This window comes from Cornus florida, unplaced genomic scaffold (genome assembly GCF_030987335.1).
Source record: "Cornus florida cultivar Cherokee Brave unplaced genomic scaffold, ASM3098733v1 CherokeeBrave_3.0.0_Hap2_Chr02, whole genome shotgun sequence".
In the NCBI taxonomy this organism is placed as follows: domain Eukaryota; kingdom Viridiplantae; phylum Streptophyta; class Magnoliopsida; order Cornales; family Cornaceae; genus Cornus; species Cornus florida.
The window spans coordinates 50,996,580-51,010,766 of NW_026775572.1; the positions used below are offsets into that span (position 1 = coordinate 50,996,580).

General features: G+C 34.0%; 2 protein-coding genes across 2 annotated transcripts; one reads left to right on the plus strand and one right to left on the minus strand.

Annotated features, from left to right (window-relative positions):
- LOC132294967 (benzaldehyde dehydrogenase, mitochondrial-like) lies at positions 1 to 7,625 on the plus strand. Its single transcript, XM_059793019.1, has 11 exons — positions 1 to 393; positions 1,589 to 1,723; positions 1,813 to 1,955; positions 2,049 to 2,202; positions 2,302 to 2,531; positions 2,872 to 2,961; positions 6,019 to 6,192; positions 6,277 to 6,414; positions 6,724 to 6,861; positions 6,958 to 7,019; positions 7,111 to 7,625. The coding sequence occupies exons 1-11, from the start codon at positions 321 to 323 to the stop codon at positions 7,382 to 7,384; spliced, it is 1,611 nt and encodes a 536-aa protein (XP_059649002.1). The 5' UTR covers positions 1 to 320; the 3' UTR covers positions 7,385 to 7,625.
- An 865-nt stretch (positions 7,626 to 8,490) lies between these two features.
- Positions 8,491 to 11,555, minus strand: LOC132294968 (probable xyloglucan endotransglucosylase/hydrolase protein 33). The gene is made up of 4 exons (XM_059793021.1): positions 11,157 to 11,555; positions 10,963 to 11,063; positions 10,020 to 10,228; positions 8,491 to 9,061 (listed from the first exon to the last, which is right to left on the minus strand). Exons 1-4 carry the CDS (start codon positions 11,392 to 11,394, stop codon positions 8,659 to 8,661), a joined length of 951 nt encoding a protein of 316 aa, XP_059649004.1. The 5' UTR covers positions 11,395 to 11,555; the 3' UTR covers positions 8,491 to 8,658.
- Positions 11,556 to 14,187: the final 2,632 nt, after the last annotated feature.

Below are 14,187 nucleotides of genomic sequence, written 5' to 3' on the forward strand. Positions count from 1 at the left end.
TATTTACATAAGGTCGTCCTCATTGTGAAGTTTTGCTTTTCATATCTTTGCCAATAATTTTGGTGCCTCCATCCAGAGGAGGTTGGTAACTCAGTCTCTCTCTCTCTCTACACTTAGACGACGGCATTTTAGTCATCCAATCTCTCTGACTTTTCACCATTTGAAGCCCTCGTGATAGCGATGAGAAGAAACTGAAACAGAGAGATACGGAGTTTTGTTTATATAACTATATACACTATTCAATATCGATATATATATATATATATATCGAGAGAGAGAACGAGAGGTTTATTTGTTGGTAAAGCTCGAGCTTCATTGCAATGGCGGTTCGAAGAATGCCATCTGTTCTCTTTCGCTCGTTTGCTTCGTCCTCTGTTGCTTTGCTTTCTCGAGGTAAACACAGTCATTTTCTTCGTCTGTTCAGTTATGCTGAGTGATTGTATAGTATGTATATTTATATATATAGCTCGTTTTCACCTTAATTTCTCTGTGATTGATTTTATGTTCTTTGCAATCTCGGATTCAGGGATAAAAAAAAGAAAAAGATTGAGAATGAAATAATTCGGAAAGACTTGTAGTTTATCTAATTTTTTTTTTGTCTATATCTATTTTTTTTTAATAGATATAATTCACCTAGTGAAATACGATTTAATTTTCAGATTACAAGATCTCTTAACACGTTAGGTATTGTAACAAGAGATTATTATATTTTGTTTCAAATTATAGGTCATATATATTTTTGGTAATTATTATTAAAGTCAAACATGGTGATTTGTTGAATGTGATTGTTATCTTTTTTAATTAGCACCTTTTTTTTTTTTACACTTATCATCATGGATAAAATTTATTGCATTATATATATTTATGTATATATGTATTCAAGATAAATTAAATGCTTATATCCGCCCATGTGTGACTCCACATATGTTCAAACTGGGGTTAAGCCATCTCGTACAAAGTTAATCATGGGTGATCTTAAAAATGTGCCAATTCTTGGATCTGGATTGTGATTCTATTCATAGTTCACGCTTTAATGAGACTTTCACATTTTAGTGTCATACGTCTCTTTTCATGCTCAAATTGTTGATTTCATTTCAGCAATGACAGGGACCGACCTATGTACTAGTCAATGGGGGCGGCCACCCCCACTCACTTTCTCCTATTATATATGTACTTAATTTTTTTGGTAAACTACCCTAAACATACTAGTAGTCCCCACCAAAATTTTCCTTATTTATATAACATATCTATTTTTTTTCTAATATGTTAGCTCTATAATAATCGAAATGGATGTATTTACCTTAAAAAAAAAAAATGGAAATGGGATTTTAACTAAAATATCAATAAATGTTAAAAAGTTCATTTTTTTTTTTTTTAGTGTAAGTAAATTTCAATGTTCATTTGTTTATTATGGCAGTTTGAAATTTCTTTATCTTATTGTGTGACTCAAAATTTTTTTTTTTTTTGCTGGCTCAATGATCTCCAAATCCTTGTTACAAAAAACACAAAGTGTCTAAGTTTATTGAAGCATGTAATTATAGTTGTACCATTCTTATTAATTACAACAAATTCTTATTGTTTTGTTTAGGTAAACAATCTAATGTTGGCAGAGGAATCAGCAAATATAGCACTGCTGCTTTAGTTGAGGAGCCAATCAAACCACCTGTTAATGTAAATTACACTCAGCTTCTTATCAATGGACAATTTGTGGATGCTGCATCCGGTGAGCTTTCAATACTTTTATTCCCGGGAACAGCCTAATGAATAAACTTCATCATTTCATCAACTGTGTAAGATTTTATCTGGCATCAGGGAAAACATTTCCGTCCGTGGACCCTAGGACAGGGGATGTGATTGCTCGTGTTGCTGAAGGCGATGCAGAAGACATCAACCGAGCAGTTGCTGCTGCTCGCAAGGCTTTTGATGAAGGACCCTGGCCAAAAATGCCTGCTTATGTAACTTTCTTATCTCCGTCCTCATTTTATACATGTTTCACTCATTATATATAAAAAATTTTATTTAAATAATCTATTGTTTGATGCATCCAGCAAAGATCGCGAATAATGTTGCGCTGTGCTGATTTGATTGAAAAGCATAATGATGAAATTGCAGCACTTGAGACTTGGGATAATGGAAAGCCATTTGAACAGTCTGCTAACATTGAAGTACCGATGCTTGTAAGACTAATTCGATATTATGCTGGTAGGGTGAAGTGAAAACACTATGATGATGTATGTTTCAATCTCTACCATTCTGCAGATTTTAATAAAATTCTAAGATTTTTATCTACAAATTCTGCAGGTTGGGCCGATAAAATTCATGGTCTCACAGTTCCTGCTGATGGCCTGCACCATGTGCAAACCCTGCACGAACCAATTGGTGTTGCAGGTCAGATTATCCCATGGAACTTCCCTCTTCTCATGTATGCCTGGAAGGTTGGGCCTGCATTAGCATGCGGTAACACTGTTGTTTTGAAGACCGCAGAGCAGACACCACTGTCAGCTTTATATGTATCAAAGCTATTCCTTGAGGTAATTCATGAATCAAACTTCCATTCATTTCTTTAGAATGTTTCCCTGTCATACAATTTTGATTATTGGAGTCGAATTTTGATTTTTGTAGCCAAAAAAAGAACATCTATGGTGAGAAGTAGAGTATACTAAAAGCACAAAGGATGTTTCTCATGCCAAAAAACAGAAAATTAAATTTGGTTTTACATTTTTATAATCTGCACATTGTCCTATATATGTTCCGAACATTTTACAGTAGTCATGTACAGTTTCATCAGGAGTCATGCTGAATTTTTTTAGTTTGTGTTGATAATAAATATGTGCTATCTTAATATTTATTCTTATGATTATTTTTGGAAAGGCTGGGCTTCCTCCAGGTGTTCTTAATGTGGTTTCTGGCTTCGGCTCCACTGCTGGTGCAGCTCTTGCCAAACATATGGATGTGGATAAGGTAATCTAAAACCTTAAAATGTATTTATTATTCAGTCATATATGAGTTCGGTACAGGTTAAGAATTGTCTGCAAGATTGCTCTACTTAGGTTGATTTATCTAAGTTTGTGATGAATGCCCTAGGAAGTATGTGCTTGCTCGTCCATTGCAAAAATATACTATTTTGGATCCTTAGGCATGATATTATACGTCAGCCTCCCAATAACCGGACATGGGGTTGTGGATTGCGAAACTTGAGTTGAAGGTTGGGTTTGATTGGACTTGGTTGAAGGTTTCATACCTTGGGTTTCGCATGAACTATTTCTCAGTCTATCCAATCTGCTCAAATTTAGCCCCTATATGCGTCTAAGTGGAAAGGCTTATGGCACAAAAACACATCTAAATTCGAGCTTAAATTTTGAAATTAGCACAGCCTAAATATTTTAACCCATAGCCCATAGGGAATGCAATTCATGTAATTTCACTTTCTTGTTCCATGTTTAGAATTTCTCAATGTTGTTTAAGACTGTTAAACTATCACATGACCATACAAACTGGATGGATGGAGGAAACTGCCAAGTCTCATAGAGGTATGAGATTTTAGGAAGATAAATGTGATATTATTTCTATATGTAGTGAAAGAACATCTGAACGAAATTTTTTTTTTTGGGGGAGTATATGCAGTATTACATAAGTGTCTATGAATGAGGTGAAAGACAATAAGGCAGTAAATTCTATAAATTGGTCATTTATAAATATGATTTTGCATGATGAAGTATTATCCAAATACTTATCCAAAAAAAAATAAAAATAAATTCATCTCCAAATGTGTCCAAAGATCAACTAGGACAAAACCAAAAAAAATGTGTTTCAAGATACAAGCTAAATTGAATCTAGCTGAGTACACATAGTTCTGGAGGAAATCAGTTCCAGTTGTTTACACTGGAAACTTTTGGCAGCTAATTGTAATGGTTCACTTTGATGTTTTTTATTCAATTAAATAACTAGTGGTTTTGGTTGGCCTTTCCAATTAGTGCATAAACAGGCCTAGTTCTGGTTGATCCATTTGAACCTAACACTATAATTGATAATGTTTAACCTTCATTAATTATTTGTTTTATCCCTATAATAGTGTTTAACATTATAATTACTTAAAGTATATGCAATGCTAGATTTAGTTTAATTTGTTGGAAAAGAATAGATTAGACATGTCAGGTTTTGGTTTATGCATTTTTAAATGGGTTGGGTCCGTGTTTAGGCTTCATTTCACATTTATTAAATAGGCAGGATTTGGGCGTATGCACTTATTATATGCACCTAATACTAGCCAACTTGACCAATTGCCATCCTTACCTCTGGGCTAGTCCTCGAATACCTTTTCTTTTCAGAATCTTTTGAATTTTTAACGATATTTTCATCAAAGAACAAATCCCGCTTCTTTTTCGCATATTGAAGTAGTTCTCAAATTGTGTTTGAATGAATTGAATACTGACATTGGAAACTAAGAATCAATTTTGATCTATGTTACTCATTTTTTATTCTAAATGGCAATGTTTTGGTTCTTGTTCCAGCTTTCAAATGAATAAAAAGTTATATATTTTTATTAAATAACTGATATTTTATTTATTTATTTATTTTTTTAAATACATCATTTTAACAATGCTCAACGCAACTTAACAAAAACCTTAATTACCATTTGGAGTTGATTCCATGAATATTATTTCACTGTTCTACTCTGTATTGGGTGACTTCAAGGTTAACAACGTCACTTTCCCTTGCCGGTTTGTGGCATCATCCACCTTTTATGTAGATGGTTTTTATTTTATTTTATTTTATTTTTTACAAGAAGTAATAATTAATTAATGAGTTAATTTATTTTTATGAAGTTTATACTATAGTATAAGTTCTGTAATTTCTGTCTTTTTGACTTTGTTTATCCTGTTCCATATATTTTTAAAATATTATTATTCTTGCACCAGCTATTTTACATCTTCCCCTAATGTTTCTCCCTCCTTCCTTCTCACCAACCTGTTTCTCCCTTACTCTTTACTCTTTCTCTGTTTGTCAGACATGAGTTAATTTTTTTTTGTTGGATGAACATTTGATTGAGGTGGTTGTGATTGTGATATCAATATCATGAATTTTGTGATTAGCTGGATATGTGAAGGCCATTTTCCATAAGGTTGCGACTTGGTAAGGCTACCCAAACCTAACTCAAATCTTTTTCATAGCTTGGACAATCATTTTTACCACAAGGGTTGGTCTTGGATTGAGGTTTCGGGCAAGCCAAACCCAACCAAGGGCCGAGCTTAACCCAAATTCCTTGTATGTATTTTTAACTTAATGTTATATTATATTTATCTACAACCGTGATCAGATTTTTTTTATTTAAATCTTGATTTGCTGTATAATAAATCTTTGAATAATTAATTACTGACACTTGGCTGTAGTTTTTCAATATTTTTATATTCAGTTTTTAGAATTTTTATGGAAGGAGCAACCCAACCCTAGGCTAACTCGAAGCCGACCCGATTTTCCAAACCAAACTCAATATTTGAGTTTGAGTTGGGGATGGGCTTGGATTGAAGGTTCTATACCGTGGGTTTTTGAGGCTGGGTTGGTAACTCATCCCGCTCAAGAACCCCTACTTATCCAATGTGGTACCTATTAATTGAATGTGGTGGAAAGAATGGACTAGGTAAGAACTTCACCGTTGCCAATTTTTTGCCCAAAGTGATAGTCCTCGAACTAAAACCTGCATTCTCATGCTTTACAGTTCAGGCTTTTACCACTGCACCAAGCAATGCAATGCCGCTAACAGGATGATTTATAAGTTACGTAGAGAATTGTTACCCCATGTTTGAACTTTTTGGACCGAAGAAACTTGTTTTGCTTAATAACCAAAGTTCATGATTTGGAAGAAACAGATTGTGTTTCCTGATGGGATTACAATTTTTTTTTTTTTTTTAATCTTTTCACCTGAGATGGAGTTGATTCACTTGTATGTATCTTAGAGTAAATATATTTGTTAGTTGCTCTCACTTGTTCCTATAATGACATTTGGTACTGCATTCGTAGCTTGCTTTCACTGGATCAACAGAAGTCGGAAAAATTGTACTTGAACTGGCTGCTAAAAGCAATCTTAAGCCAGTGACCTTGGAGCTGGGAGGAAAATCCCCTTTCATTGTATGTGAGGATGCTGACGTGGATAAGGCCGTTGAACTGGCTCACTTTGCTCTGTTCTTTAACCAGGTATGTCCAATCAATTGTCTTTGAAAATGGGTGGGATCATGTTCATGGAGAATTGAAATAATTGGTTACACATTCTCTCCGCAGGGACAATGCTGCTGTGCTGGCTCTCGTACATATGTACATGAACGCGTCTATGATGAGTTTGTAGAGAAAGCAAAAGCACGTGCCATGAAACGTGTCGTTGGTGATCCATTCAGGAAGGGAATTGAACAAGGTCCCCAGGTAGATTTTCAGAATTCCGTTACATAATAATTGTCCTTTTTCTTCACATTTCATGCTTGACATTATCTTTCAACTCAGCTGCTGAACTTTGTTTGAAAGCCTGAACTTGTGTCTAACTTGTATGCTAATGTTTATGTTGCTACGTGCTTCAACCAATAAAATTTTCAATTTAAACCAACTCTCCCAAAACTGAAATATCAATTTATTGAATGAAAAATCATATTTTCAAATTCTTACAATTTGCTACTTATTTTTAGTACTGCAAAATATATCAAATCGTTCTAATTGCTGCATTGCTGAAAAAATCAGGTTGATTCGGAGCAATTTGAAAAGATCCTGAAGTGTATAAGATCTGGGATCGACAGTGGAGCTACCCTTGAGACTGGAGGTGAGAGATTTGGTACCAAGGGCTACTATATCACGCCCACGGTTTTCTCTAATGTTCAGGTATATCTCCTTGCACCATAAATAGTTAGTAAGATTACCTTTCCACTGTGGAGGTCAATGTATCATCAAAACTAACATAATTTTAACTTAAATCAGGACAATATGTTTATTGCAAAGGAGGAGATCTTTGGTCCGGTGCAATCTATCTTAAAATACAAGTGAGTCGACGAAAAATCCTCTGTATTGCCTATATTATTGGAGTGCTTGTGCATCTTCACCTTCACCATTTTATTTGCTGGCTGATTGCAGGGATCTTAATGATGTGATACGAAGGGCAAATGCGTCTCGTTATGGGCTGGCTGCAGGGGTGTTTACTCAGAACCTCAGCACCGCCAACACCTTGATGCGTGCATTGAGAGTTGGGACAGTGTGGATTAACAGCTTCGATACGTTTGATGCTGCAATCCCTTTCGGTGGTTACAAGATGAGCGGACATGGCAGAGAAAAGGGAATCTACAGTCTCAGTAACTACTTGCAAGTAAAGGCCGTTGTTACTCCCTTGGAAAATCCTGCATGGTTATAACTTCTCACATTTCGATTCAGATTTCGTTTGAAAATAAAGAGCAGGCCGCAACAGAATCTTAGGTCGGACTTGCTTGACATTGATGATGATGATCAAAGACCCTTTTTTTTTTGGCTTCTTTTGTTGGAAATGGCTGATACAAATAAATTATGTTGCAATCTGTGGTTAAGGCTAATGAAAACTGCTTTATTTTTCCTAGATTTCATATTAAAATGGAAAATTATCTGAAGTTGTGTGATCGTAGACTTCGTAGTTATGTTTTAGTTTTGACATTTACTTTCAAAAACAGAATTTTCCTTGGCCCCAAACAATATATTTGTTCTATACAGATTTGGGAGAACTTGCACCATTTTGTCTTTTAGCTCTTAGCTGTGTGCTTATTCAGTTGATTTGTTAGTCGGCAGATACCAAAAAATTTGTTGACCATCTGAAAGCAGAAGCTTTTTGTCAAACAGCTCATTTTAGATGTATTTCAGTTCTTCCCGCCATTAATCATACCTATATATATTTATTTCAGTTGATTTTTCAAACTTTGTTCATGACAAAAAAAGGTCATGTACTATCTTTGTGGGGTTTGTATGTTGGGTTGGTAAACTAGAAAGTGATCTGACCTTTGACATTTTGCATAAAGTGGAACACTTGGATTTGAGTTCTCACGCTTGTTAGTTGCACGGTCTCAGTCAATCACGTATCGACACATGAGTAAAAGTGAGTTGTAATTGACATAAGGTGATGGATTTGTTTATATATCAGTATATAATTGGCCCGATAAAAGTGAGTTGGAGTTGATATAAGATGACGGATTTGTTTATGTATCAGTACATAATTGGTCCAGGACTAATGATCCCGTGACCATGTTAATAAATTTCTCCCAAACAATGACCTTTGTACAAAAACAAAACTATACACAAGGCTTCCGTTATTGTGGGATCTAAGAAGGGTTAGATGTACGCAACTTACCTCCGCATGATGAGACTATTTTTAATTTTGAGCCCGTGATCTTCAAGTCACAATGAAGCAACCTCAATGAGACTCTTACCATCCAAAATAGAATTGCATCACTTTTTTAACCATCTAAAAAGGAAATTAGTTGAGATTGGTCCATGTAAACAATATAATACAATACCTCTATAATTCTTTATGTTTAAGCTAAACTATTTGGTTCTGACTTCTGATAACTTGATATGAATTATACAAGTAACCCCTCAATTTATTCACCTCTATATATAAAAAATAGAATGATTTAACAAAAAAAAAAAAAATTAGAAATGGTTTTACTTTGCCTTGCACTCTGGTGGTAGGACTTTATATCTGGATGTGTCTTTACAGTATGAGTAAAACATGAGCTTCTTCCTTGCCCACTCCAACCCTGTTATCTGCTGCTGTGATAACTTCACAAACTCTTCCCCCTCAACTGGATCCAGGCTTGAAAGTCTGCTCTTAGAACACGGTGAAGCTGAGTTTGTCGAATGCAATACGCAGCCTTCCATCTCCATTTCTGCAAGGGACGCCACAAATGGCGCGTACTTGTAGTTGACAGGGTATTTTCCTCCATGAGTTGCCCACTCTGATGCGTCCCAAATCGTCGCGTGGAGTGACATTGGCTTTGATGGATACGCAGAAGAAATGGCGTCAGTGTGTGGAATCTCTCTCACTGGTACATTGTCCACTAGAAACCTGCATTGGTTCATCAACAGTTTGTTGTAGAATCATGAAAGCCAGAGAGAATGTTGGAAATATTAGAAGTGTGTGTTTTCTGAAAACTGAAAATCATAATTGTTTTAGAGAATTATCTTTGAAAACTACTTTTGGGAACTGTCTTTTAAGGGTTTGTTTGGCAACTACTTTTGTTTCGTGTTTTCTCTTACAGATAATGTACTTTAGCAAAGCAAACATTGAAAAATGTGTGCTTACTTTTGTTGTGATTTGAATACTATCAGCATTTGTTGTCGAAAAGAAGCCCAAATCAGAAACACCACATTGGTATTTCTTAATGTTTTGCACAGTAACAAAACATTGTAGCGATGAAGCACTAGGGAAGAAAACCACTCTAAATGACCTTTTTGACTATAGCCCTTCTGTGTTTTTCAGTTTTTGACTTTTTTGACCAAACACATTTTTATATTTTTGCTTCCAAAACATCTTGCAACAAATTTTACAAAAGTAAACATGCTTCAACAACCATTGAACACACTCCACAATAGAAACCTTGGGCCTGCTTGATTTGTAACTCTAAGAACTGTACAAAAAATTCTGCTTGGTTCAGTTTTCTGAAAACTCATTATAAAAAGGCTTGTTTTGAGATACCTGTCTTTTATTATTCTCCGAAAACTGTTTTCTGTTCTCTGAATTATTGAGAACTATTTTCAGATTTATAAACCAATCCCTCTGTTTCGGTTTCGGATGAAAACAAAAACGCAAAACGGAAATGGTTGCCAAACATGCCCTAAGCGATAAACCAAACAAATTCTAAATTTCTGAACAATATATATATATATATATATATTGAAAGTAAAATTCTAAAAGTTGTGATGTATTCCAAAAGTTATATATGACCTTTAAGAAATTAATTTGAAAATATATTTTATATATTTCCAACAGAGAAAGAGGGAGAGCTTGGATTAGGGTTACTCACACTATATGATGGTTGTTCCAGAGAATGCTGTAATGATGGAACTGCTGTGTTGGATCAAACCAAAGATAGAATTTCTCTTCTCTTCCTGTTCTTACACTTCCATTGCCATAGATGTTTGTTTGCAACACCCACTCTCGTCTTTTCTCATGACCAAGCAGCTCAAAGTCTATCTCATCATGGTTGTGAGGGAATACATCTGCATTAGACAACTGCATTTCCCAATGTTTTGTCACTTTTTGGGCTTTCACATCCACATGTTTGATGCAACATGGTGCACATAATATAATATGTTAAATCATGTACTGGAATTATTAAAATACACACATTAATATTAATAAATAAATATATACATATTATAGTAATCGAAGGTAAATCTCTAGGCATAATGTTGTTCTACAGTAAACCTTGTGTCACCAAAGGTTGAAAACAAGAAAACAACCATTCTGATTTCCGACAAGGTTATGTTATGGTTCGCAGTAACAGTCACGATCGCGGTATAAAGGATTCGGACAAAATCAGTGTAAATTGGTCAATACGAATCACGTATCGAACTTAAAAAAGATCGCGTATCGAACGATACGACAAACCATAATTATGTATATTGTGAACCTTAAGTCACAGTTTGAAAATAAGAAAATAACATTTCCGATAAGGCTTTGTACTCGCAATTACCATAGTCTTGTCCCCTTGACTTGTGAGTTTAAATCCTGAGATTAGCCATTTTTACTAATAACAATGATAAAGTTCTGCTTCTTTTTTTTTTTTTTTTTTAAATTATTATTCAGTCTGTCCCTCCAATCAGTCCCAATTAATAATATTTTTAAAATAAAGAAAATATGTTAGGTTCAGAAATATATGCATTGTTATGTGACATATATACTATATGACACACACTGACACACACAAATATATGTAAATATTATGCATGAAAAGAAGAGCTTACATAGAAGGCCACCACAACTCCAGATGTGAAACCAGAAGGGAGCTTAATTGCAGCACTAAAAAACCCATGATGGTATTTGTTCCGGGAGACCAATCCAGAGCCTGTAATATACACACGCGCGTTTGGAAGCATTAAATCGTCGTCTTAAAATTTGAATAAGAAGAAATACAGTCGAAAGATAGCTTGGACTTTACCGGAGGATTTATTGAGAACGAGATCGACGCCGGACCCATTTCTGGTGGGATGGACATTGGAGTGACCAAAAGATTCAGAGAACCCTTCACTGACTGAGACATGACTGAAACCATCTGTCAAATGTGGGACTGTTGGTGCTGTGTAAAATGCACCTCTTGAAGAAACCAAAACAGTGTTACTACTGCATAGCACTAAGCTAAGAGTAAATAAAAGCAACCCATCTTGAAATAATTCCATACTTTGTCACTTAGATGATGAAAAGGGTTCATAAGATATGGTCATATATATATATATATATATATATATATATATATTTGATCAAGTTAATATGTTTGCTTAGTTGTTGCAAGCTGGCCATATCTCTTATAAGAAATTAAATTGATGGGTGGTTTCGATACATAAAAGACAGTGATTGGGAAATTCATATGGGGTGAGTTTGGCATGTTTGGAAGGGTATTGCGGTCCTTTTACCAATTGGAGGGTTCTGGATTGGACATGTACATGTGTATAAATATGTAAGTGTCTTGGTGGATCTAATTGGGTACCAGCTGGGAGATTATGTGAACGTTAGCATCACTTGTTTTGATTATGGCCCATGCATTTATTATAGGCCAACTTGGTTCATGTTTGTGCGAGTTAAGAGCGAGCTAAGGAAATGAGGACACTTTCTGGTAGAGATCGTGGCAGTATCATATACTTGAATATATATATATATATATATATATATATATATAACAAAGTTTGAATGTGAATACATATGGTTGGTGGAGGGACGGAGTGAATTTAGTTCAAGGAACATGTTAACCATAAAAATAAAAAATAATAATAAAAAAGAAGAAAATATTTAATTTTCTTTTATGTTATTTTTTATATAAAAATGTTAAAACAACAATGAAGCTGTACATTGTGGGTTATTTTTAAATGCAGCTAAAGGGTGTGTTTGGCTGTATGGAAGCTTTGGAATTAAAATTTGAAAAAAAACAACTAAGAAAATTCAACCAAAACTTTCTCAAATTTTACCAATTCTAATTCCAAAACTCTAATTCTATACCGCCAAACACATCCTAAATATATACCCATGGTCATAAATTTTTTTATCCTTGTGGCCTGTCACCACTCACAAGAGTGGTGGGTCTATCTCCTGTGAGTGATTTTTCGTGCCGTCACTCAATGATATAGTCTCAGTTTGTTTTAATTTTCTTAATAAAACCTCACCACCCACACAAAAAAAAAATTATAATAATAAAAAAAATCACTTGCTTGAATTATTTTTTATTTTTTTTTGAACTGAATTTTTTGAAATTTGATGACTTAACAATTAACAAGTTTATATATAATTTTTATAAAAAATTAACAAATATTTATAAAAAATTGAATCAAACAAACCCTAAATCTCTTTGTCATACTATGTTATTCTTCTGCCTACATCACCAATGGTCCAAAATATATGTATGATGTAATAAATACGTGAACTTTTAGTTCAAAGAATCCTATTGTTTAAATTCAAAAACGTCTCTCTCAACATATACGATGTGTATTGCAATAAATTTATATAGGTAAACAATTAATATACGAATCATATTATTTTTCTTCTCTACTACGTTTGAATGTATGTATATATAGTACGTACTTCTCTATCAATGCGCCTCCAATCACGGCACAAATTATGACTAAAGGAATCTCTCTCTCTCTCAAAAGCAACCTCACAATGGAGGCATTTAAGGTTGGACGTGTACGTGCATTAATATGTTCATATCGAGAAATTATTAGATGATTAAATATACGTAGTCTTATCATAAACTATTCACTTTTTGTGGTTGAAGAATTTTGATTGAACTAGATCATAAATGAGAACCATTTTCTCTCTATTTTGGCCGTGGCCCATGTATTTATCACAAGCTAACTCGATTCATGTTTGTGCAAAAGCAAGTTTATCATGAAGTTGTTCTTCTAATAAAAAAATCAGAACAAATTTATAATATAAGCACGAGTTAATAATATAGAAAGGAATAGTTCAGTATGCGAGACTCTCGTCATTGTAGAAACTAAGAATGATCAAATGTACGTAACTTTATATGTAGAGAAATTATTTCTTGATTCGATCCTTTAATTTTTATGTCATGATAGAATAATTTTACTATTCTGTCAAGTTCATATGAGAGCAAGTTCATATGAGAGCAAGTCGTTGGAAAAATGTTGGAATTGCAAAAATGAACAATAATAGTCTCATGGAAGTCCAAAATGGTTTAAACTTGTAGAATCTATCTAGTGTCAGTCTCAACTTATTTTGAATACTAAGATCATAAAACAGTACTGAAATTGTAAACTATGGGGGTTTTTTATTTTATTTATTTATTTTTAGTGGAGCAGGTAGATCTGAAGTGAATGGCACTGAATATTAAACTGAAAGTTACGCAGCTAAAATCTGTCTCTATCCACTACTATATCATGAAATGTGCAGTAGTCGTTTTATAAATTTTTTATTTTAGTTTATTATTATTTTTTTTTCTGTGAATCACCAAACTATGGATTCTCTGCTGTAGCTATGTATTCTCCACTGTAGCTAGTTCTTACACCATTACTTTGAGTTTGAAGTAACGTGCAGGTAGGGACGGAACGAGGATATTGAGTAAGGGGACAAAAGTAAATTTTTTTTTAATTTATAATTTCATAGAACCATGGTAAAATTTCAAAAGTATATAATTGAAAATAAGAGAAATTACAACTACTTAATGCTAAAAAAACAAAATTCCACCCCTTCTTACTTGTAGGTCTGTCCCGCCTGTGGGTGGAGCCAGAAATTATGTTCAGCCTTTAGGGGAGCACAATTCAATAAAAGAAATTTGAGATGGGCAATTTTAAAATTTTGAAGAATTATACATACAAAAATAAAATGTTCTATATTTTGAATGGGGTAATTTTAAAATTTTAAAAAATTATACATACAAAAATACAATTTTTAAGAAGTTGAGTGGCACATGCCCCAGGCCTTAACTGGCTCTGTCCGTGTGTTGAATCGCAATTTAATTG